The sequence below is a fragment of the Eleutherodactylus coqui genome, chromosome 8, assembly GCF_035609145.1.
Source record: "Eleutherodactylus coqui strain aEleCoq1 chromosome 8, aEleCoq1.hap1, whole genome shotgun sequence".
Taxonomy (NCBI): Eukaryota; Metazoa; Chordata; class Amphibia; order Anura; family Eleutherodactylidae; genus Eleutherodactylus; species Eleutherodactylus coqui.
Window position 1 is genome coordinate 98,103,525 of NC_089844.1, and position 22,706 is coordinate 98,126,230.

General features: G+C 45.5%; 1 protein-coding gene across 3 annotated transcripts; it reads right to left on the reverse strand.

Annotated features, from left to right (window-relative positions):
• Positions 1-1,921: 1,921 nt before the first annotated feature.
• Positions 1,922-22,590, reverse strand: METTL21A (methyltransferase 21A, HSPA lysine). Of its 3 annotated transcripts, XM_066576104.1 has the most exons (5): positions 22,486-22,567; positions 9,307-9,349; positions 6,416-6,592; positions 4,043-4,154; positions 1,922-2,560 (listed from the first exon to the last, which is right to left on the reverse strand). In XM_066576104.1, exons 3-5 carry the CDS (start codon positions 6,560-6,562, stop codon positions 2,172-2,174), a joined length of 648 nt encoding a protein of 215 aa, XP_066432201.1. In that variant the 5' UTR covers positions 6,563-6,592; positions 9,307-9,349; positions 22,486-22,567; the 3' UTR covers positions 1,922-2,171. The 3 variants fall into 3 exon arrangements, with proteins under 3 accessions (XP_066432201.1, XP_066432200.1, XP_066432202.1); XM_066576103.1 differs by lacking the exon at positions 9,307-9,349 and having other exon boundaries at positions 22,486-22,590; XM_066576105.1 differs by lacking the exons at positions 9,307-9,349; positions 22,486-22,567 and adding an exon at positions 9,173-9,297.
• Between the last annotated feature and the right edge of the window lie 116 nt (positions 22,591-22,706).

A 22,706-nucleotide genomic window follows, 5' to 3' on the forward strand; every position in this document is an offset into this window, starting at 1 on the left:
CTTTTTCCTGGAACCCATTGGCTGGAATAGTGTGGTCTACTAGACTACTACTTCCCTTTTTTGTGCAGTATACTGAAGACTAACCAGTGGCCAAAAGGACTCCTTTAGCTTCCTTCTGACTAGCATGAATGCTTACCCAATGTTCATCCTAAACAAACAAAAAAACATGATGTGAACAGGGCCTAACATTGAGTCCTGCCAATTCTATGTTATAACCATAGAGACACATGTGCCATAGAAGGTCAAGTTCTTGAAGTTTTGTCTAATGGAATAGACTAAAGCTACACAGCGAGCTTTGTCCATGACTGGCATTGTGTGGCCAAAAAACAAACAAAAAAATTGCTTTGTAGCCCCGCCCCCTCACACTCATATTGAAGTGAATTGGGACTGCAGTGCGAGTTACAACTAGTCATGGGTAGCAAAAAAAATTCATTGAAGCTGCGACTCGTACTGCAACCCGATTCATTTCAATACGACTAAGGTTGCAAGGCCACGGCAAATATTTTGTCCCACGAGCAAATTTCAGCCACAGTTTTCACGGCCGGCCAATATATGCTACCGTCTGGGGCGTAAAAGCTTGTGAAGGAGCGCACAACTCTAATGTTTGTGTGCCCATTTAGACTGCATGGACCTCCTCACCGGCTCACCTCCTCTCTGCCGTCTGATTGCGATGGGAGGGGGCATAGCTAAGAGCCACCCCATCCTGCCTCCTCCAATTGCTGGCTGTGGAAAAGGGGCAGGAGCTTAGCTCTGCCCCCATCTCTTGTCCCCAGCCAACAATGGAAGAAGGTGGGATGGGGCGGAGCTTAGCACTGCCCCCTCCCATTGCAACTAGAGCAGAAGGGAGGAGAGAAGAGAGAGGGAGTTTAGCAGTCACTCTGCTAAACTCCCTCTGACCTACCTTTACCAGCTAAGGCCATAGAGCAGTTGACATATTCCAGCCCAAAAGATAGTTCCAGGACTATCTTTAGGGCCCGACCTGAAAACGCTCGACGCTATATTGGCCGTCCAGGCGCTTTTACGTTGCGGGAATACGGCCATGTGATGTAATGCATTAGAATCCAATGCATTAGATCACAGCGTATATCAGCTAACAGTGAAAACGGCTGGCTGCTATATGCTCGTGGGAAAGAGGCCTCAGACTGGGGTCACGCAGGTTGTATTCTTGGCGGAAATCTCGCGGTTTTGCCGCAGCGAAAAACTGCAAGACATGTCGGGAAAGCGCAGCTTCAAAACCTGCGTCACTCAGCCGTGGGCTTTGGAGCGGCTTTGCCGCATGCTTTTCTGTTGCGGCTGGCTCTGCCATGGAGGAGAGCGTGGCCACAGCAGGAAAAAAGAAAGACGAATTGAAATGCTGCATCCCGAAAATCTGCGTCACAGTGCTGGCTTTGCCGCAACGGATTTGCCGCCTCGTGTGGATGAGATTTTTGACAAATCTCATCCATATGGCTGGCCAATACTGGAATTAGCGGCCACAGGCAGATTTGCCACCGCGAAAGTCCGCGACAAATCAGCCCTGTGTGACCCCAGTCTATGACTGCATCCGCACGGGCTACAAAACCTCGCTACAATGTGAAGCCCACAGTTTTCAATGGGTTCTTTCACATAAGCGAAGTTTTGTAGCGAGATTTTGTAGCCCGTGTGGATGCAGCCTAAATGCTGTAAAAGGTAACTCATGAAGGATAGCCGCCCCCATAGTCATGTACAGACAAAAGAGCAAAAAAATTCTACAAGCAGAAAATAAAGAAATTAGAAAAAAAGGAAAGATTTCTTCATCTGACTTAAATTAGTACAAAAAATATAGGCAATATATTCCCTTTCCCTTTAAAGACCTAGATGGACAAGATATGGTAGAGTAAAGAGCCTTTAAGACTTCTATAGGATATAAAACTTTTCTGTTTAGATAAGGAATTGCTAGAAAACCGTTTAAATAACTTTATTAGACGGACACCCTCAGCCCTGCAACTGCAATCCCCATGAGGTTTATGACCCCTTTAAATCTTATTCTATGTGGCCCACAGATTAGATAGGATTACAGAACAAATCTGTTGAGATTTCTAAATGGTGTATGTGAAAACATACAATCAGAATTTGTGCGGCCCGAACGGAATCTTTATTATCAGGATGGTGTCAGTTGTAACTTTGTGGTCTTTAAACATTCCTGTTGTCTGTCAAAACTCTTGTCTTTGAGCCTTCCGGGCCTTGTAGATGTAGACATCTACCTTTTGGTCATAATGGACTTGATCCACAGTAAAATATTTTCTCATCATATCTAGAAAGTTGTGGTCACGCTGGTATCGCAGTCTACATGACAATAAGATCGTTGTGTGCTCGGAACTCAGGTGGATTAGGGTCTCCAAAAGCTCTTGGAATGTTTCTTCAAGATAGATTATATCTGCTCCTAAAATCACATCAAAATGAGAAAAATGTTGGAGGCCAGTTCCCCAGTTGAGCGGTTTCACAGACACTCGGTGCTCCAGGTCTTTGGGAACATTATCATGAACATTTGATTTGAGAAATTCCATTGCCATGTCTCGATCAGTCACCGTAACCTCAGCACCTAGGGAAGAAAACCATTACATCTGAAAAACATCACTGTATTGTTGATTACATTCCATTCTGCAACTATGCTTTTTTGAATTATAGTTATCCTTGAGGTCCTTTCTTCGAATTTCACAATTTTCACAACGGTCTCAAATGCAAAATGCCTTTGTTCCTATAGCAATCACTTTGTTTTTGACAGTTTTGAAACTGGATCTAATAAGCAAATTGGGGCTATATTTTTATATTTAATAAGATCTAATAAGACCAAAGGAGAACTAAAAGGAGACTATAAGATAATATCAAAAAAGCAAATTGGGGCTATATGTTTATATTGTAGGTTTATATAAATAATAGCCCAATAGTAGACTCCAGTCCTACCTGTATTGTGTACATTATATAGACTGCTGTTGGCTATACAATGCTTAGTGTCCTGTACCAGTCACTCTGCCTCACAAGTCTCACCCAGAGAAGTGTGGACGCATATACATGCAAAGAAGCAGTTTGGCATTTTTTATGTTCATATTGTGTTTTCAAAGTCAAAGTTACCTCTGAACTTTTTTGTAGTTTAGTAACACACAGCAAAACTTGTTTGAGATCAACTCCCAAAATTGCATTGAAAAGTGGTCTTCCGGGGTGTCTTCTTGCATGTATTACAATAGTATGTAGGTTAGATATATTCTTGAATGTTGTTTAGACCAGTTACAATACATTGGATTTACTAGCTACTAATTGTAAACTAGAATATCTGAGCATACGGCCAGGTTTACAAGTGAGCGTGGCATAAAGTGTGGCTTGTCGGGTGCATCACACTGGGAATACCAGCGCATTGTAGCTTGTGGCTATAGTATTAATAAGCCTCAGAGAAGGGATGACTGGACTAGGGAGTTACTAATTAATTAGAGACCACAATTGAAAGAAAGAGTGTCCCACGGGGTAATAAAGTACAGATAGATAAAATGTATCCAAAGGCAAGGCTGGGGTCTGCCATTGGGGATTCCCACCACCGCTGTCAGAACAGTGCAGAAAGCAGATGATACCATCCATTCTGCAGTGGTCCAGTTTAACAGCGCAGGTACAGCTCCTATTGTGTTCAATGGGAGCTGCATCTGCAATACCAACCCGGGTTGCTGCGGCACGGACAGCGAGATCCGCTATCTGCTCTGATAGTGGTGCGGAAAATCAGTGGATCGGCGGGGATCCCAAGCGGCAGACCCGCACCAATCATCTATTGATGACCTATCCTGAGGATAGGTCATCAATAGAAAAAAAAATGCCCAGCCAACCCCTTTAATGAGCTATTTCAAAGCCAATAAGGGACATGGAATAAAACCTCCACAGTGCCACCTATTGGAAGGCAGCATTCCTTTAAGCCTAAGTCAAACTCTTTATACAAGCCTTGTAACAATGACTGGATTTCAAAGCCATTCATGTTACACCTATATCATCTACAATCATTTGCATACAGATATAATACAGTGATTGGTGATGTAACACTTACCCAGTAATGCTGCCACAATGCCAACCAATCCAGTCCCTGCACCCAATTCAATTACAGAACGCCCCTGCAGGTTAACTCCTCCAGCTTCTAAGTACATACAGAGTACAACAGCCTGGAATCAGAGGGCGGAACATTAAATGTTATTCATTAAGGCATGTACAGTGTTTATGGGCCATTACTTGTGTGTTATTGTATTAAAATAGGCATTAATTTATTATTTGAATATTAAAGAGTAATCCAAAGTGTTATCCGTAAAACAGTGTGAGGCTTGAGATGCAGAAGCAGAAAGCTAAGGGTGTTGTCTGTATGTACATCCAGGATTATGTCCACACAGTTTGTCAAAAGAAACCATATATGGAAGAATTATTTTAAAGGCACAACTGTAATGTGAGAGCAACTGCACATCATTTATTTTTCACTTGACTTCTTAACCCTTTCCAATCCAATTAGTATCCTGGTTTTCCTAGGGAGCTTACTCTTTTTCTGCCATTATACAACGGCACTATCTGCTGGCTAAAGCCAGTACTGCATGAGGTGACACGTTGGATAGGCTCCGACTGCAGAGAGGCTGGCAATATACAGTAAGAGAACCCCGACAGACGTCTTCCAACATCGGAGCTGTACAGCCTTAAATCATAATGTCTTCAGACGTCAGACAATGGATTGGAAAGGGTTAAAGGATGATACTCCTGCAATCAGGTAGCAGACGTATACTGTATATTCCATCAGCCCCCCCATTAGTATACAGTAGAAGCCAGCATCTTCAGTTAACTAGAGTCCATCATTATTAAGGTCCAGCTAGAAAAGTGCTAGAAATAGGGAGGAAGCAAAGTCCTGAGTCAGACCAGAAGGTCTAGCTATACCTCTAGTACTGTTCACACATGTGCATGTCCTCCATGATCCGGTTGCTGGTTTCCTGATTTGAGAGATTAAGGAGCAGTTTCTTCTTCTATTCTACCTATAGTGTATAGGAGCCATCAGGGCAGCCAGCCTCCAATCAGGAGCTCAGAGAGGAAAGCAAACAATAGAGGGAACATACACTGGACTAGTGATGTATGCAAAGTTTATTGATGTTTTGGGATGCTCTTACTTGCCTTAATACAGTCTTCGTGTTCTCTCTAGGTGTTCTGAGAGGAGTGCAGACATGCCCAGTGCCACCATGCCCACTGCCGCCTTCCTCTGTAGAGGAGGAGCTTCACTACTGAGCATGTGCAGAGAGTGCGGCATAGATTCATCTCAACTAAAAGCCTTGAAGAAGCTGCATAAGGATACTTGGTCTAATAGATTTTCTGGGTTCACATGGGATGGATTTGCCGTGGAAATTCCGTGCAGAATTTCTCTGCGGCAAATCTGCCCGTGGCTCCTAATCCCAGGATTAGCCAACCATGTGGATGGGATTTTGCAAAATTCTCATCCACACGGGGCAGCAAAACCGGGCGTAACCGGCAATGCGGCACGCAATTGCCAGCCGCAGCATGTCAATTCTTTTTTTTTTTTCCCTTGCGGCCTTACTCCTCTCTATGGAGAGAGAAAGCCGCAATAAAATGCCAACGGCCGAACTGCTCCAAAACCCACGGCGAAATGCCGCGGGTTTTGAAGCTGCGGCTCTCCCGCAGAAATCTTACATCTTTTCGGTGCGGCCCAGCCACGAGATTTCCGTCCCATGGGAACCCATCCTATAGCTGTAAAACCACAGCCATTCACTACAAAATCACATGCACTTCTCAGTCATTTGGCAACAGGCACAGCATGACCCCCATGTGTGAATATACCTGTGAAGTAGCAGTAGGTCACAGGGGGACAACTACCAGCTTACTAAATGCCAGTGTATATGGCTTGGGGCCACGAGATCACCAATAATCCCCTTCCTGAGGTTCATTTGTCTTAGTACATGTGATTTCATTGTGTGTCTTTTATGCTAATTATATTCCTGCTGTGATAGAAACGAGCTCTTCATACACCAAATTCTATTAACGCTTTCCAATCCAATTTGTATCCTGGTTTTCCTAGGGGGCATACTCTTTTTCTGCTGTTATACAACGGCGCTATCTGCTGGCTAGAGCCAGTACTGCATGAGGTGACATGTTGGATAGGCTCTGACAGCAGAGAGGCTGGCAATATGCAGTAAGAGAACCCAGACGGATGTCTTCCAACATCGGAGCTGTACAGCCTTAAATCATAATGTCTTCACAGGTCAGACAGTGGATTGGAAAGGGTTAACATTCAGCTGCAAAGGGCACAAAATAGGGGGACTATATATATTTTTTTCATTTTTTTTCTACAGTTTTTTGATAGGGTCATAGAGACAAACAAGGGTTGGTGTAACAGTGACAAAACGCATGAAAAGTCCATTGCTTGTGCATTTATACATACTGCATCCCAGACTACTGCTGCCACTCCCAGTTCCTTCCAGTCCTGCTTGATCCGTATGGTGTGGTTGGAAAACGTGTAAGTGGTGCTAGAATTGTGGAACCTCTTCAGGCCGCTCAGTACATGCTCATCATAAGGTACTAACGCCATTTCAGCTAGTCCGCACTACATGCAAGTGACCTGCAATACAGGATATAGTTAGGTTAGGTCTCCTACAGGATATATGCTCTTACTGGAGGAAGAGAAATGGAAATCCCTAGTTGGGGTTAACACTGTGAGAACAAGTCCTTACGCAGGTATTTACCTCCATGATCGCCATCATTCACCTTTACGAGAAACAAAATGTATTCAAAGCTATGACCCATTTTTTAGTGCCAGCGATTGCCCACGAACAGTGGTGCCACGCGCATATAGCAGTCTGGAGCTGCTGTTACTAATATAGGTTTCCTCTTCTCGCATGTTATCCGACGTCATTATTGGCGGTTCCTGGACTAGCGACGGTTCACCTCACTTAGCAGGGCACTACTTGCCACTGGGGCCGTGCGTCCTGGTATAAATAGTAGCAGCATGCTGACTGCAAGACATTTGTTTGCTGGCAGCTGCGATCGACGCCATATGTCTCAGCAGCAAATAAAGGGGAAGTAGGCAGCAGCTGCAGGAGAGCAGAATATGATTCTAGTCTCTGCAAGCCTTCCAGCACTTTACAAGAGGTCATGGACAGATGTTTATCCGTTTTAGACATTTTAAGCGCATTAATCAAGCATTACCTAAACTAAGCCCCATCTATGGATTCCACAAAATATCAGTACGTACAGAGGAAAAAAAACATAAATCTAGTCGTATTGGTTTCACTGGGTAGGAACAGATATAAAGTGAGAAAGTGTTAAAAACATTACTCTCTCCGTAGTTTACTTTATAAATATAAACCAAAAATGTGCAGAGCTTCTAATGGGAGACCGCTGTACAATGTATGGTATGGCACTAGTTGTGCACTTCACTGAGCGGGAGAGATGCCCATCTCAGTCGCCCGTAGAATAACATGGGTTTTTCCATATTCAGCAGGCACAGAAACAATGTACTGTTTCCCCAAAAATAAGCCCTACCCCGATTTGGGGGGATTTTCGGGGAGGCTCAAAATATAAGCCCTACCATGAAAATAAGCCCTAGCTGCATTACATAAAAATAAAACAATAAAATGACCTAGTGGGCTCGGTCTACGTCCCTACCACTGTTCCGACAGGCTTTCTGCAGTCCTCGGCCACCCACAGAAGATCGCTTCCTGGTTACGGGATTCATAAATCCCACCTCCAGAAAGCGATGGCTCTGATTAGTTCTTGAGCCAATCACAGCAGCGCTCAATGAACAGATGCGATGGCTGTGATTGGTACATCCAGCCCTGCAATGATTGTCTAAGCAGCGCTCGAGAACCAATCAGAGCCATCACATTATGGAGGCGGGGTTTAGGAATTGGGCAATCAATGCCGCATAAATCCCGCCTGCACAATGCGATGGCTGTGATTGGTTCTCGAGTGACATTCAACCAATTAATGCAGTGCTGGATGAACCAACCACAGCCATCGCATTGGTTCATTAAGCGCTGTATTAATTAGTTTCTGAGCACTGCTCAGCCAATCAGAGCCATCGCTTCCTGGAGGCAGAATTTATGAATCCTGTAACCAGGAAGCAATCTTCTGTTTGTGGCCGAGAACTGTAGGAAACCTGCCCGAGCTCCGGAGAGCAGCGGGAAGGGCGTGGACCAAGTCTGCTGGGTAAGTATAATAAGACATCCCCCGAAAATAAGATCTACTGTCTCTTTCTGGACAAAAATGAATATAAGACAGGGTCTTATTTTGGGGGAAATACGTTATCAATGCCTCATCGCAGATACAGGTAAGGCATGGCAACGCGTTTCGGTGCAGGACTTGCACCTTCCATAACAAACTGAGCAATGAGATCACGCAAAACCACGTGACGCTATAAGTCAGGGTGATAGTCTAGAACATATAGTAACATTAATGGGAAAAATAAGCCCATGTGAAAACTTAATAAAATGTACAGGGGGAGGACAAAAACATGGAAACACCGTACAAAATGTGTGCCTTAAATCACATAGGATTATAAATCATACTTCTATAAAAGACAATTAGAGGCAGACTTTAAGTGGAAGTAATAGGACACGGATGCTGTCAGAGCAATAAGGTACTATTGGTCAGGGGTTTGAACCACTCAGCTGCTGTTACCAGCTGCCTCCCAAAATCACCCAGAGCAGGGCAAGAGGTGAAGTAAACACAAATTTGGCAGCAAAGTTCTCAGCCAAGCAGTAGTCAAAAGGGCAGCTCAGTGCTAATGATTAAAATCCCATGCATATTGTATGGCGTTACCATATTTTTGTCCACCCACCTGTATATTAGTAGTATTAAAAAGGTGTGCAAACAAGTATAAATGTATGCAAATCTAGATCTTGACATGACTCCCTAAGCAATATAGATAATAAAAGAACAGTGCAAACTCCCTGGAACTATAGATCTCAGATTTGGGCAAGAACTCTCCCCATACTAGCTGGATGTGTGTTCCACAGGGAGCCCAGACTTGCTTTTCGGGTAATAAGTGCCAGTTAGGATTATAAGTCTACAGGGGGTCATATATGTGAGTATCTTCATCACCTTCTAGTTTCCTGATCTCTAATTAGACCGCCACCCCGTTATTAACACTTCTGTGCACACAGTTTATCTGGCAAAGGGGTGAGTGCATGCAACGTACCAAATCACCAAATACAAGAGAGCCCTCTAGTGTCATTCTACAAAGCCAGTCAAAAGTCCCCAAACAGTCTGCAGGCATGTATATTCCTATACGCGTTACAGGATGTGTATGATGTGTGCGCCGCAGAGCATCACCTCCATCTGTTCCACCTTTGTCACCAGGATCACCTATGTGGACCTGCAAAACACAAAATGCACCTATATGGAGACTTTTGACCTTATATTAAACCTCAGCAGCAAGCTCTGTGCAATTGATCTTGAAGGAAATCATTAAAGTGTACCTCCAGGGACTTACTTAACCCATTAACGACCGGGCCATAGTGTTTTTACGTCCTGCAGCTGCAGGACGTGTATGGAGGTAGGTAGCGCCGCTATCCCCCTCCATACAGCGCGGGCGTCAGCTGTTTATTACAGCTGACACCCGCAGGCAATAGCTATTAACCCTTTAAATGCCGCTGTCAATTCTGACAGCGGCATTTAAATCCCCCAAACGCTGTTTGGGGGTCCCGCACGCCCCCCCCCCCCCCCCCACGGTGAGATCGGGGGATCCGTGCAGGCGTCATGGCAGCCGGGGGCCTAATGAATGGCCCCAGGGCTGCCTTAGCAGACTGCCTATCAAGCCATCCACACAGGGTGGCTTGAAAGACTGCCTGTAAAAAGCAGTATGACGTAATGCTATAGCATTACGTCATACTGCAGGAGCAATCAAAGCATCGCATGTTAAAGTCCCCCAGGGGGACTTCAAAGTAAAGTTAAAAATAAGATCAATAAAGTTTTTTAAATTGTAAAAAAATTAAAAAGTCATAAAAGTTTAAATCACCCCCCTTTTGCCATATCTATTATTAAAAAATCTAAATCATAAAATAAAAATATGTATTTGATATCGCCGCGTCCGTAAAAGTCCGATCTATCAAAGTAGTGCATTATTTTTTCTGCAGGGTGAACTTCGTCCGGAAAAAAAAATAAAGAACGCCACAAATGCATTTTTTTTAGTTACACTGTCTCCCAGAAAAAATGCAATAAAAAGCGATCAAAAAGTCGTATGTGTTCCAAATTGATACTATCGGAAACTACAGGACATCTCGCAAAAAATGAGCCCTTGCTGAACTATGTCGACGGAAAAATAAAAAAGTTATCGCGCGCACAAAATGACCGCAGAAAATAATTGAAAAAAATTAAATATCTTAAAAAAAAATACAAGTACTACAGCAAAAAAAATACTATATAAGTTTGGTATCGTAGTAATCGTACTGACCCATAGAATAAAAATATCAGGTCGTTTTTGTTGCAGTTTGTGCGTCGTAGAAACAGGACGCACCGAAAGATGGTGGAATGTCGTTTTTTTTTCCATTTCTCTCCGCTAAGAATTTTTAAAAAGTTTTTCAGTACATTATATGGTACAATAAATAGTGCCATTGAAAAATACAACTCGTCCCGCAAAAAACAAGCCCTCATACAGCGACGTCGATGGATAAATAAAGGAGCTACGATTTTTTTAAAAGGGAGTAGGAAAAAACAAAAATGGAAAAAAGCAAAAAAGACCGGTCACTAAGGGGTTAAAGGGAACCTGTGCCTGCAGCGCTATATAGTAAGTTATGGGAGGTGACAGGGAGTTGGGCGATGGATCTTTTATACTCCCCCAATCCTTGGATGCAGCAGTGTCCCTCTCTGAAGTCCCAGTGGTGCACGAAACTCTGACCCTTCTCACATACTCATGCGTGTGCTCTCCCATAGACTTGTATAGGAGAGCGTACACATAGGAAAAGAGTCAGATTTTCATGCTGCGCTCCAACTTCAGAGGGAAACCCCACTGGATCCAGGGAGCAGAGGAGTATAAAACAAATACATCCCCTTCCCTAACAGCACCATAACTTACTTTATAGTGGTGTGGGGACGTGACGGGAGTGCTCTTTGATGCTTATTAAAGGGAATCTGTCACCTACTTTTAACCCTATAAACGTGGCTTATTGGCTAAAGGTAGGTGAGCCGCTGAGTCCGGGAATGTGTTATACCTGCATTGAGCAGCGCTGATAAATAGTCGGCCTGTTGTAATTTTATAAGGGGTGGACTACTTAGCAGCAGCGCTCAATGCATTGAGAGGCGGCCTCCAGAGCCGACAGCGAGGGACCGACGAGGAGGTAAGTTTAAACGCTTACAACCCCGGATTTAGCACTTTTCCTACTTTTAGCCCCTAAGCTTAGTGCTAAAAGTAGGAGACTTTAACTTAAGTTAAGAGTCTTTAACTTCACTACGTTGCAGGCTACATGCCCAACTCATTTTAACCCTTTACAATCCAATTTTGGGTTTTCTAGGGGGCTTTCTCTTTCTGCCAGTTCACAATGGCGCCATCTGCTGGCTGGAGCTAGTACTGCGGTATGGGACATGCTTGAGAGGCCCCCCGACAACAGAGCCAGTAATATACAGTAAGAATACCCTGCCGGACGTCTTCCTACATCGGAGCTGTGCAGCCTTCAATTAAAATGTCTTCAGAGGTCAGACAGTGGATTGGAAAGGGTTAATATGAGGTAGAGTAGAAGATGGGACTTGCTAGCGGATAAGGTTGTGTTCACGGCATCGCCAGCACTGATTCCTGGCGTAGTCTCTGTAGTTAGCGGCAGAGTTGTGTGCAAGCAACCTGGGCCAGGACTCTCCGTTAGCTTGGTAGTCGTCCCCCCCCCACACTGTGTCCAAGCAAACCTACTTAAGATGTGGTACATTTTTCTAAGCTCAGCCACTAAGTTCATGCTACACCACCATGACAGCCAAGGTGCCTTTATCAACAGTACAATTAGAGTAACCCATTGGCAGGGCTTGTAGAGTGCCACCCAAAATAAATGCCTGGAAATTGCATCGCCTTCCAGAATCCCTCGCAAACAATAGTGCTTCCCTTCACACCGCCATAGAGTAATATCATAAAATCTTTACTGAGCGCCGTGCTACCATCCCCAGGTCTATACAGCGTTTATTGAAGTCAATGGGCACAATATAAATCCACACGCCGCTAGCTCCCCCAAGTGGCAGATGCAGGAGACTCGCAGACAATCCAGGAGAGCCGGCATTAAAGAGGTTTCGTGTTTGACTGATGATGCCATCAATGTGCACTGAGTAGATCTTATGGTACTTTCATATGGACAGACTATCAGCCAAAAGAACAAAAAACACACAAACGAGCAATTTCCAGCAATGGTTGTCCCATGTAAAAGCGTGACCCGACAGGGTTCTGAGTGGGAAATCCCTCATTAATCGCTAGTCACTGCAAAGCAACTAATGAGCAACTTCTCACTCAGGGTGAACAGGCAGACCTTCATCTATGAACGACTGCCTGTTCACTGTGAATGGAGGTGGGTGGAAGAAATCTCTAGTGTGGTTCGCCTCCATTCACTGAGCGACTATCCCTCCTGTATCTTAAGGCTGAGGGTCCTCGGGCGGGATGGAATATCGCGAGTGATATTCCGCTGCGAAGGAGCACTAATGTTACTGCAATTTTCCGTGATGAACCTATCTTAATGATAGGTGAATCGCAGCATGCCAGGATTTGTAGACGCAAGCGATTTTCCGCTTATATACATTAGGTTGCATTTTCCATAGTTATTTTATGGAAAGCGTGTTATGTGTCCTCCGTGTGTGACTCATCGCCGCGGATCACGCTATGACAAACCGCCCGTGGACACTCGGCCTTACTGTTGGGACCTCCATCAATCCCAATAACGAAGGAGTCTACAATGGCGTTTTTGTGAGCTGTGTGTGGTACTGCAGGTGTGTACATATGGGGTGCTGGGGTAGGGTTATGTGGCCAAAAACCCCTCTGGTGCCCTTACACCTTCCCTAGCGGATCCCCCACTACACTCCGCCTTCAGCTGTCTAGACAGTCTGTATGATGTGGAATTAAATGGACACAATTTAACAGCCTATGGGGGAAATTTCGTAAGACCTGCATTTCAAATGTCTTACTATAATTTCCAATGGCGCCTGATGCAGCTAATATTATGAAGAGGCGCTCTCTTTTTAGCACTGAAAATCAAATCTGCAGTGCCAGCCCCAGGGGTCTCCCTTCCAGCACCAGTGCAAGTCACTGCCTGTTGTTAGGCATTTGGCTTCTCTAGGAACAGGCACATGGAGACACTGCTAGTTAGTAAATGGAAAGGGTAAGAGAGAAAGTCCCAACCAGTACAATACCAGCAGTAAAGCAGCGGTCAATGGGGACCTGGGCTGCTTTTCAAACGTTTTTGAAAACTTAGGTACGCTTTAATGCAGTCTGCTGCTCAGAGGGCATTACATGAGAGTTGTTCACCTTTCACCAGCAGATGGCAGACTGCATTCCAAACAGTAGGCCAACTAGAGAGGTGAAGGGAAAGACTGACCAGGACAGTTAGTGCCATTACCTCTCCTGCGCTGGCAGGATGCCATCTGATCCTAGTGGCTGTTTTTTCTGCCTCAATTATACATGAATAAAACTGGTTCCAGCAGCAAAGCAATTCTTAAACTCTATCCTGATTCTGAGCTATCGCTACGCAGCGGTCTCACATGGGTGTATTTGGATGCCAATAGCCTATTGATTTGCATTGGACCACTCGTACCTGTGTTTTTTTCAGGTGAGTATCACTTGCAGCCTTATGTGTTGAGATCTGATTTATACATCCAACCAGTTGCCTGAGGATCAGTGTACAGATCAGGGGGCCCTGGAAGGGCCCAATCAATCCTTTGTTCCTCTGGGTCCAGCCTCCAGTCACCTTGTTCCAAGTTCGTTTCTATGTTAATTTGTTCCAAATTGATCCTCATACAAAACAAGCCCTCACACAACTACGTCCACGGAAAAAAAAAAAAAAAATTAGCGTTGTCAGAAGATGGCAGCAGAAAAATTAATTTTTTTTTCCCAGAGATATTTTACTTTTTAAAAGTTTCACAGAAAAAAATAAAAAAAACTAACTATATAAATTTGGTATCATCGTAATCGTACTGACCCATAGAATCAATGTATCGTGTCATTTTTGCCGCAGTGTATATACAAGAACCTCCACAAAGATAATGGAATTTGTTTTCTTTCCACTTCACTTACAAGTTTTAAAAATATTTTCAATACATCATATAGTACATTAAATAGCAAATGTTAAATACAACTCGGCCCGCAAAAAAAAGCCCTCGGACAGGTATGTCGACGGAAAAATAAAAGAATTACTATTTTTTGAAAGTGAGAAGAAACCAAAAATCAAAAAAGAAAAAACGACCGTGTCCTTAAGGGGTTAACCCCCCACAGTCACATTAAATTTGTCGAACGCCTCCCAAAAATGTAAAATTTTAACTGTGGATTGAATTTATGTCTCACGTAAATATACTTTTTGTCAAAAAAATTCAAGCCCCCAGGAGTTGTGGTTTTGCTGCAAAACTCGGCATGCAGTTACAGCTCAGGCAGATATGCGAATGATTAGATGAACGTCTTGTCATCTGAGGTCCTAAAAGTGGTTTCCACCCTTGGCTCATAAAAAGACTCAGGGGCTTCTTGTGTGTAGTGACCTCTTCTTCCCCTTGTGTAGTGCTTGTTGACCACTAGACGCCTCAACGACCCAATCAGAAATTTCGCCCAGTTAGCAATTTTGAGAGGAGACACATTATTGGAATGCGAGAAGCTGGATGGTCATTTCGGTCAACTGCGCCCAACCTGGGCCATTCTGACTAGACGGTTAGAAAGTGTTGGGACCAGTGGATGTGTGAGAGTACAGACACAATGCAACTGCGCTCAGGATGCCCTTGTCAGACCACCAGTAGAGAGGATTGTCTGATCGTCCGATAAGAACGGGCAGCTTTGTTTCTTTGCCTGCTATCCAGATACTGGTGGCACCATTACTAGCACCTGTGTCTGTTGTAACCATTTCCAGGTGCTTGGTCTCTGTTCTTCAGCTATATAAATAGTAAAAAGAATAAAATGGAAAGGGTTGGCTCTTTAAAAACTAATGAAGGAAGAATTATAGAGGGTAATGAGGAAAAAGCTAATCTGGTAAATAGTTTTTTAACCAGTGCTTTTAGTCAGGAAAATTAAATGTCAGGTGAAATGCAAAGTTATAAAGTAAACTCTCCATTAAGTGTCATCAGTCTAACCCAGGAAAAAGTGTAGAACCACCTTAAAAAAGATTATAATGTACAAATCGCCAGGCCCCGATGACATAATTCCCTTAGAATCCTGGGGTGTAAGTATTGTGATAGACAAACTTTTTTGTCAGATTTAAGCAATCTATAGTGACAGGTTCTGTTCTACTGGATTGGTGCATAGCAAATGTGGTGCCAATATTCACAAAAGGGGTCAAAAAGCAAACCTGGAAACTACAGGCCAGTAAGTCTAACTATGGTGGGTAAAATGTTTGAAGGGTTTCTAAAAGATGCTCTCCTGGAGGACCTCAAGGAAAATGGCTGTATAACTCTGTATCACTGATAGAAAGCAGAGGGTGGTTATAAATGATACATACTCTGATTGGGTCACCGTTACTAGTGGGGTACCACAGGGGTCAGTACTGGGCCCTATTTTTAATATATTTATTAACACCATTGTGGAGGGATTGTACAATAAAATATCAAGATTGGCACATGATACAAAACTATACAAAGTAATGAACACAAGAGGACAGAATGCAGTTGCAAATGTATCTGGATAATCTGTGGAGGCTTGGGGAGAAAAGTGGGAAATGAGGTTTAATACTGATAAATGTAAGGTTATGCACACAGGCAGAGAAAATACTGGTCACCATAACATGCTAAATTGGAAATCATTGGAAGTTACTAGTCAGACCATACATGGAATATGGTGTACAGTTTTGGGCAGTGGTACTCAAGAAGGACATATCAGAGCTTGAGCGGGTTTAAAGATGGGCAACTAAGTTAATAAATGGAATGGGCGGACTACAATACCCAGAGAGGTTATCAAAATTGGGGTTATTTAGTTTAGAAATGAAAAAAAAGGATATTTTATAAGGTTTCTACACTGACACAGAAGGGGGTTCTTTACTGTAAGAGCAGTAAGACTATGGAACTCTCTACCTGAGGATGAGGTGATGGCGAACTTGATAAAAGAGTTTAAGAGGGGCCTGGATGCATTTCTTGAGTGCAACAATATTACATGCTACATACCTGCTTACTTCCGAAGGGTCGGTGATCCGGGGATTATTCCCATTGAAACATTGGATTTTAGAAGGAATTGTTTTCCCCTAAAATGAGGAAACCTGGCTTCTACCTCATTGGGTTATTTGCCTTCCTCTGGATCAACATTGTAAGATACTAGGTTGAACTGGATGGACTTTTTCAGCCTTACATACTATGTTACTATATAATGTGCTACTTTAAGGCTGGGTTCACACTAGTCGGATTCCCGTCGGAAATACCGTGGTTTGGCCGCAGCCGAAACCGCGAGATTTCCGACTGGAGAACCGCCGCAGGTTTTTCCGCGGCGGCTTTGAAGCGGCCCGGCCGCTCGCTTTTCCGCCGGAGAGCGCGGCCGTGGCGGAAAGAAAAAAAAGAATGGACATGCTGCATATTCTGAAACTGCGGCTGCAGCGGCCGCAGCCGCGGTTTCAGCCGGACTTACCGCAGCGGATTGGCCGTCCCGTGTGGACGAGGTTTCTGAGAAATCTCGTCCACATGGCTGGCTAATCCCGAGATTAGCGGCCGTGGGCAGATTTGCCGTGGCACAATTCCGTGCAGAATTGCAGCGGCAAATCCGCCCTGTGTGAACCCAGCCTTAGGGTGACTACCCACTACAGTTTTTCTTTCAGTGCAAAATTCACAGCATTTTTTTTTCTGCAGGAGTCTATGGGACTTCTAATGTTAAAATCGCAATTTGCCGGGAAATCGCGATTTTGCGCGATTGTGATTTTAACATTACAAGTCCCATAGACCCCTGCAGAAAAAAAAAATGCTGCGAATCTCGCACTGAAAAAAAACTGTAATGGGCAGTCACCCTTAGGCTGGGTTCACACAGGGCGGATTTGAAGCGGAAATTCTGCGCGGAATTTCGCTGCGACAAATTCGCATGCGGCCGCTAATCCCGGGATTAGCCAGCCATGTGGACGAGATTTCTCAGAAATCTCGTCCACACGGGACGGCAAATCCGCTGGGCCTAAGCCGGCAGAAGCCGCTGCTGCGGCGTGGATTTGCCGAGCGCAGCAGGTCTATTTTTTTCTCTTTCCGCTGCGGCTGCGCTCTCCTCTATGGGAGCGCCGGCCGCAGCAGAAGAGCGAGCGGCTGGGCTGCTTTAAAAGCCACCGCGGCGGTTCTCCCGGGGGAAATGTTGCGGTTTTTCGCTGCGGCCAAACCGCGACATTTCCGTCGGGAATCCGCCCTGTGTGACCGTGGCCTTATAGGTTTACTTTTTGGGTGAGGGAGGACAGCAACTCCCCCATTGGGTATTGGATTCTGTTTAGACAGACCACCCTAACAAGATTTTCTTTTCTTTAGACAAGCACATTAAAAAATATCCGCCTACTAAAGGAAACAGAATTTGTTGTGGCTCAGTAAAGTTTTGCGCTTTTCCCATATTTACTGCAAGGAATGTAGAACTCTCCAGCATCTCTATTGAGAATACCGTCCTGCTGAGAGATGACAAGGACCGATTCACTAGAGTGGCCTATTGTACTATTGTCACTGTCATGGCCAATGTGTAAATAGAGGACATGAACAAGATGACACTGGAAGCAGACAGAGACGTCGCAGAGAGTGCTATCTGCATTAGTAATGCTCCATCAGTGCATAACCACACAGTCTGAACCGACAGATGTAAACCCTGCACAACAGGAATACTGCAGTTATCTGCCTGCGGATTTAAGGGGGTCATTTACACCCGCCTGTCCTGGGGTGCGAGAAGCTGTGCCGCTATCAGATGAATGACACCTTCCTACAGAGCAACGGAGAGCAATGCTACAAGACTGTAGGGCATGCAGAGCGCTCTCGGAAACGCAAGCTTGGCTCCTGCATCGCCCGCTTTTCCCACCTCTTTCCTCCCCACCTGGCAACCAACTGTGGTACCCAGGAATACCCTTTACTACCATCCACTGTGCATCCCTTAGGTTTTGCACCTTTGGTTTAGCTGGTGTACAGCATAGTGAGGGTTAATCAGCCCAATTACTCGAAAGGGACAAGCCTGTAGTACTCAAGAGGTTCATACTCCGATATAAACATTGAAGAGGCTACAGTGCTCACATCAATGCTGTGGCTGCTACAAGCAGCCAATGCGGTCAGTGCAGTAGACTCCTCTCCGGGGGCTGCACACACTGTTCTCTATGGGAGGTAAATCTCCTGCACTGTCCATAGGCCACCTTCTACTAGGAACAGCGCAGGTGAGCGGGGTAGGTATGCAAAACACATTGCTGGGCTCCTCAGGACCACAACTTAGTTTATGGTGCTCATAGCTGATGACAGGCTCCATTTAAGAGGCTGAACAACATCTTTAAAAGACTAATTACACTTTCAGCTAACTTTAGACATATTAAAAGTATTGATGAGTGGGGGGTCCTGTTGCGGAGACCCCGCTGAGCACTAAAACGAGGGGGCTGCAGTGCTTACCAGAACACTTTATCCCCTTTGCTGAAGATGGCCTCAGGGTTTTATAGCGCTTTCTACAGACCTTTATGTGTCCATCTTCAGCTTCTGGAAAGAGCCAAAAAGCAGAAAAGACAGCGGAGGGGGCACAGCGCTCAGGTGAGTAATGCAACCCCTTTGTTCCAGTGATCAGCAGCGGGACCCCCACTGATCAATACTTTGGACGTCTCTATGAGATTCGTATGTGTGGGGTTTATATGCAACGGCGCTAAGTGGGAGGTTAGACCACACGTAACTGCGTGTGTGAGTTACGCCGTTATGCGCAGTGTAAAGATCGCTGCCCTATGCAGCCATATGCCCGCTCACGGTGGTAAAACCCTGCGTTATACGTATACGCTCGTGTGAGCCCAGCCTCAGGGGGGTATCACACCAGCGTTGGGGACCCTGGTTTCCTGCTCCATTTGGAGAGCAGCAAAGGGAGGTCCTTGCAGTTGAACGGCTCAGTCTCTGGACGGGCCCCATTGACTATAATGGGGTCCGCCCGCTTCACGGCTTTTGGATGGAAGACAAAGCAGTGCAGGCAGCCCTTTTTCTTCTGGTATATTCAGCCAGATCTGTGACAGAATCTCCGGCCAAAGGTTAAAAAGCAGATGTGAAACCGGGCGAAGCCTACTGCAGTCCACACCCCAAATAAGGGGAAGTGTAAGGCAGGAGCAAAAGAAGTATATTAAATAGTACTTGTGTCTAGAATCATATAAAGTAGTATTTGTGTCAAACAAACTAGAATAAAGCATTCCATAATACAAGAATGTCTGTACATAGATGTGATACCACGAAGCTGGAGCGCTTATATCCTTACAAGATCTGGGGTTGGTATACAAATTTACTAACTACATTGCAATGGGCTGCATCTGCCATCTGCCGGACCCCTCACTTTTGCTTTTCCTAGGATGGAGCAAAGCATCTAAGCAGTTCCCCCCTTCCCTCCCCCTCGGCGGCTCTCTGCCCCTCTCCTCCCCTCCGAGCAGTTTGCAATGGGAGTGGGTGGGATGGGGCGGAGGTAAGCTCCTGCCCCTCCCCTTGTCCGCAACCAGCAATGAGAGGGGGCGCGACAGAGCGAAGCTTAGCTCCACCCCCTTCCATTGCATACGCCGGAGGAGAGGAGAGAGGCAGAGAGACAGTAAGGGGGAGGGAAGGGGGGATGATTGCTTCGATAGTAGCGTGTATCAGCCGGCCGTGAAAATGACGGCCAATATACGCTTGTGTAAATAAGCCCTTAGGCAAACAAGAATGTTTCCATACACTGACAGCAAGCACAGATTGAAAACAGCATGAAACTCAAACATAATAAGGAAAGAATTACAGGTTGTTTTTTTTAAAGGGGGTTGTCCAAATATTTTTTTTTCTGTTAATTTGGACCCTCCCGCCCCAAATGACACTTTACTGTACTTGGGGGGGGGGGGGGGGGGGGGGGCGCTTTAGCACCAAGGCTTCTGATGGGCGATGTCACCAGGTTTTCTGGCCTGGCAGTGTCCCATGAACATGTTCCATGAAGCCCTGTTTATGGGACGTCACTGATGGCATCCCGTGTCGGGCCTACTATTGGCTGCAGCGGTCATTAGTTTATATAACTAATAGTCTTCATCTTATACATTTTTCTTGCATTAATTACTCATTAGGAGGCAAAATCTACTTTGTTTATTATTGTACCTGATTTTTTATTTTTCTCTTTCTTCTTTTACTAGCTTTATACATGGTATTATTAGGACTCTACCCAGCCGTGTCTGAGGAAGGGACTGCGTCCCCCAAACACGTTATTAGTGCTGGCTGTTATTCAATTCATTCAATCAAGAATAAACAGTTAGCTGTGGTGACGGGTATTCGGACTGGCAACACCCTATTAAATATCTCACAAAAGAGCACTCTCACCCTTGGGGCCACATCCTTACCAAGAGTCGCTCCACGCTTTCTTCCTTCTGGCTGCGATAGATCAGCTTTGGCTAGAATTTACACAGGGAAAAATTAAAGTTGTGGCTTTTGAGAAGTGGAGATAAAGAGGGCCCTGGTGTATCTGGTCTCCACCAGAGTTATGGAGCTACAGGGAACGCCCACAGTTTAGAATTGGCTAGCAGATACAAACCTTCACCCTAGCTCTCGGCGTGTTGTCATGGCAACAGGATGCCAGATACAGCTGTCCTGCTTTGGCATTCAGGAGAAGAAGCTGCCAGTAAGGGGTTAGGGTTAATTTAATGGTTAGGGTTAGGAATCGTCCAGCGGCTAGGAACGCTGTTAACTCGGCCACAGTGGGAGCCGGCCTCCGCTGCATCAGCAGTGTTAAGTGGCCGTGACAAATTCAACAGTACAGCACGGGCCAGAGGAGCAGACGTGCCGAAGAGCAGGGGTAAAGTGGTCGGTCCGAAGTAGACCGTCCAGCGAGCTCAGGCGCTGCAGCAGATTTGCTGAGCGGAGGCGCAGTTCGCCTTGGTGCAGTGTGAGACGAAGTACACAGTCGACCAGGCCCAGGAGCAGCAGGGGGATCAGAGTTGCCGCAGGTTAGCAGAGCGGGGCCGCAGCTCACCGCGGTCCAGATGTCTATCTGCTTGCCAATCCAGAGCTGTGGGCATTCCCTGTAGCTCCACCGACCCAGCCCATGTCTCCACTTATAATTCTGGTGGAGACAAGATGCACCAGTACCGATAAAAAGCCCCCAAAAATCACTGTGCCCTCATAGCCAAAATAGGTCGTGTCCTTAAGGGGTTAAAAGTGTAATCCAGTCTTCATGAAACGCTGAAGAGCTGCAAGTGGTACTTTTTCACAGCGTTGCAGGAGACGCCATTTCAGGTGCGTATTTTTTCTATATACACAAGAGACTGTAAAGCCGGCTGCACACGACCGGATTTACATTGCAGAATCCGCAGTCGGCATCAGAATATGCCATGCAAAATCGCTTTTTTCTACACACTCTCAGAAATGAATTGTGATTTCTGCAAGCAGAGAGAAAAATCGTAGCATGCCCTATCCTTGTGCGGTGTCCGCAGAGATGGCTTCCATTGAAGTCAATTGAAGCCATCCGACCCCATGGCCCGTCCGAATTTGCCATTGCCGATAGGTCATGGGTACCTACGCAATTGCCTAGCCACGGTGCGGGAAAAACAAAGATTTGAAAAAAAATCTGTACTAACGCACGTCCAATGTCGAGCTGCCGCAGCCATCCGCGTTACATGTGAATACAGGATCGCCGGCCGCGGTCAGGGACGGATCCCACTGTGGGCTCCCATATGCGGAATCCAAGCTGTCCATGTGCAGCTGGCCTAATGCCGCATGCACACAGGTGGATCAGATTCTGCATGTAGGCGCCCGCAGCAAGATCCATCCCTGTGCCCGGCCAGCGTCTGCACATATCTGTCTTTTCTGTACAGTGGATGGGCCGCAGCTCGCCGTCGGACGGGCGCAGTACGGATTTTTTTGTTTTAAACTCCTGCTTATCCCATGGAATCTGGAGGGGATCTGGTGTCCAATATGAATTCAATATGGTGTTCAAAATGGCCACTAAAAACATCTCCTCCTCCCTCCCAAATAATGCCGTCATGTATTGGAAGCCAATGGTCTCATTATTGTTGTTAGCCTCTCGGTGACCCTAAAGGCGAGCTCCCTCCATGTGTCCAGACTTCTGCCTCACCCACCACAATATAAATATGGAGACCAGCAGTGCAGAGTCTGTGGTAAGTATGAACCGTTGCTGCAGCACCCCCGTTCAAGTTAAGACTCCCCCTAAAGACTACCGGGCATAGTTACCGGACTGTACTGTCTGCCGTTAGTGACACTTCAACCTCATTCAAATTATGTTCCGCAACCGTGCGTTCCAAACCTCGTTCTGAGGAAGCCCCGCCCAGGAACACGCTGATTGGTGGACTGGCACACTGAGACGGGCTCGGCCAGAAATGTTGACATGTGAGGATGCTCCCTGCAAGTACACGCCCATCTTAGCCCAAATCTGCTCTCTGATTGGCTATACT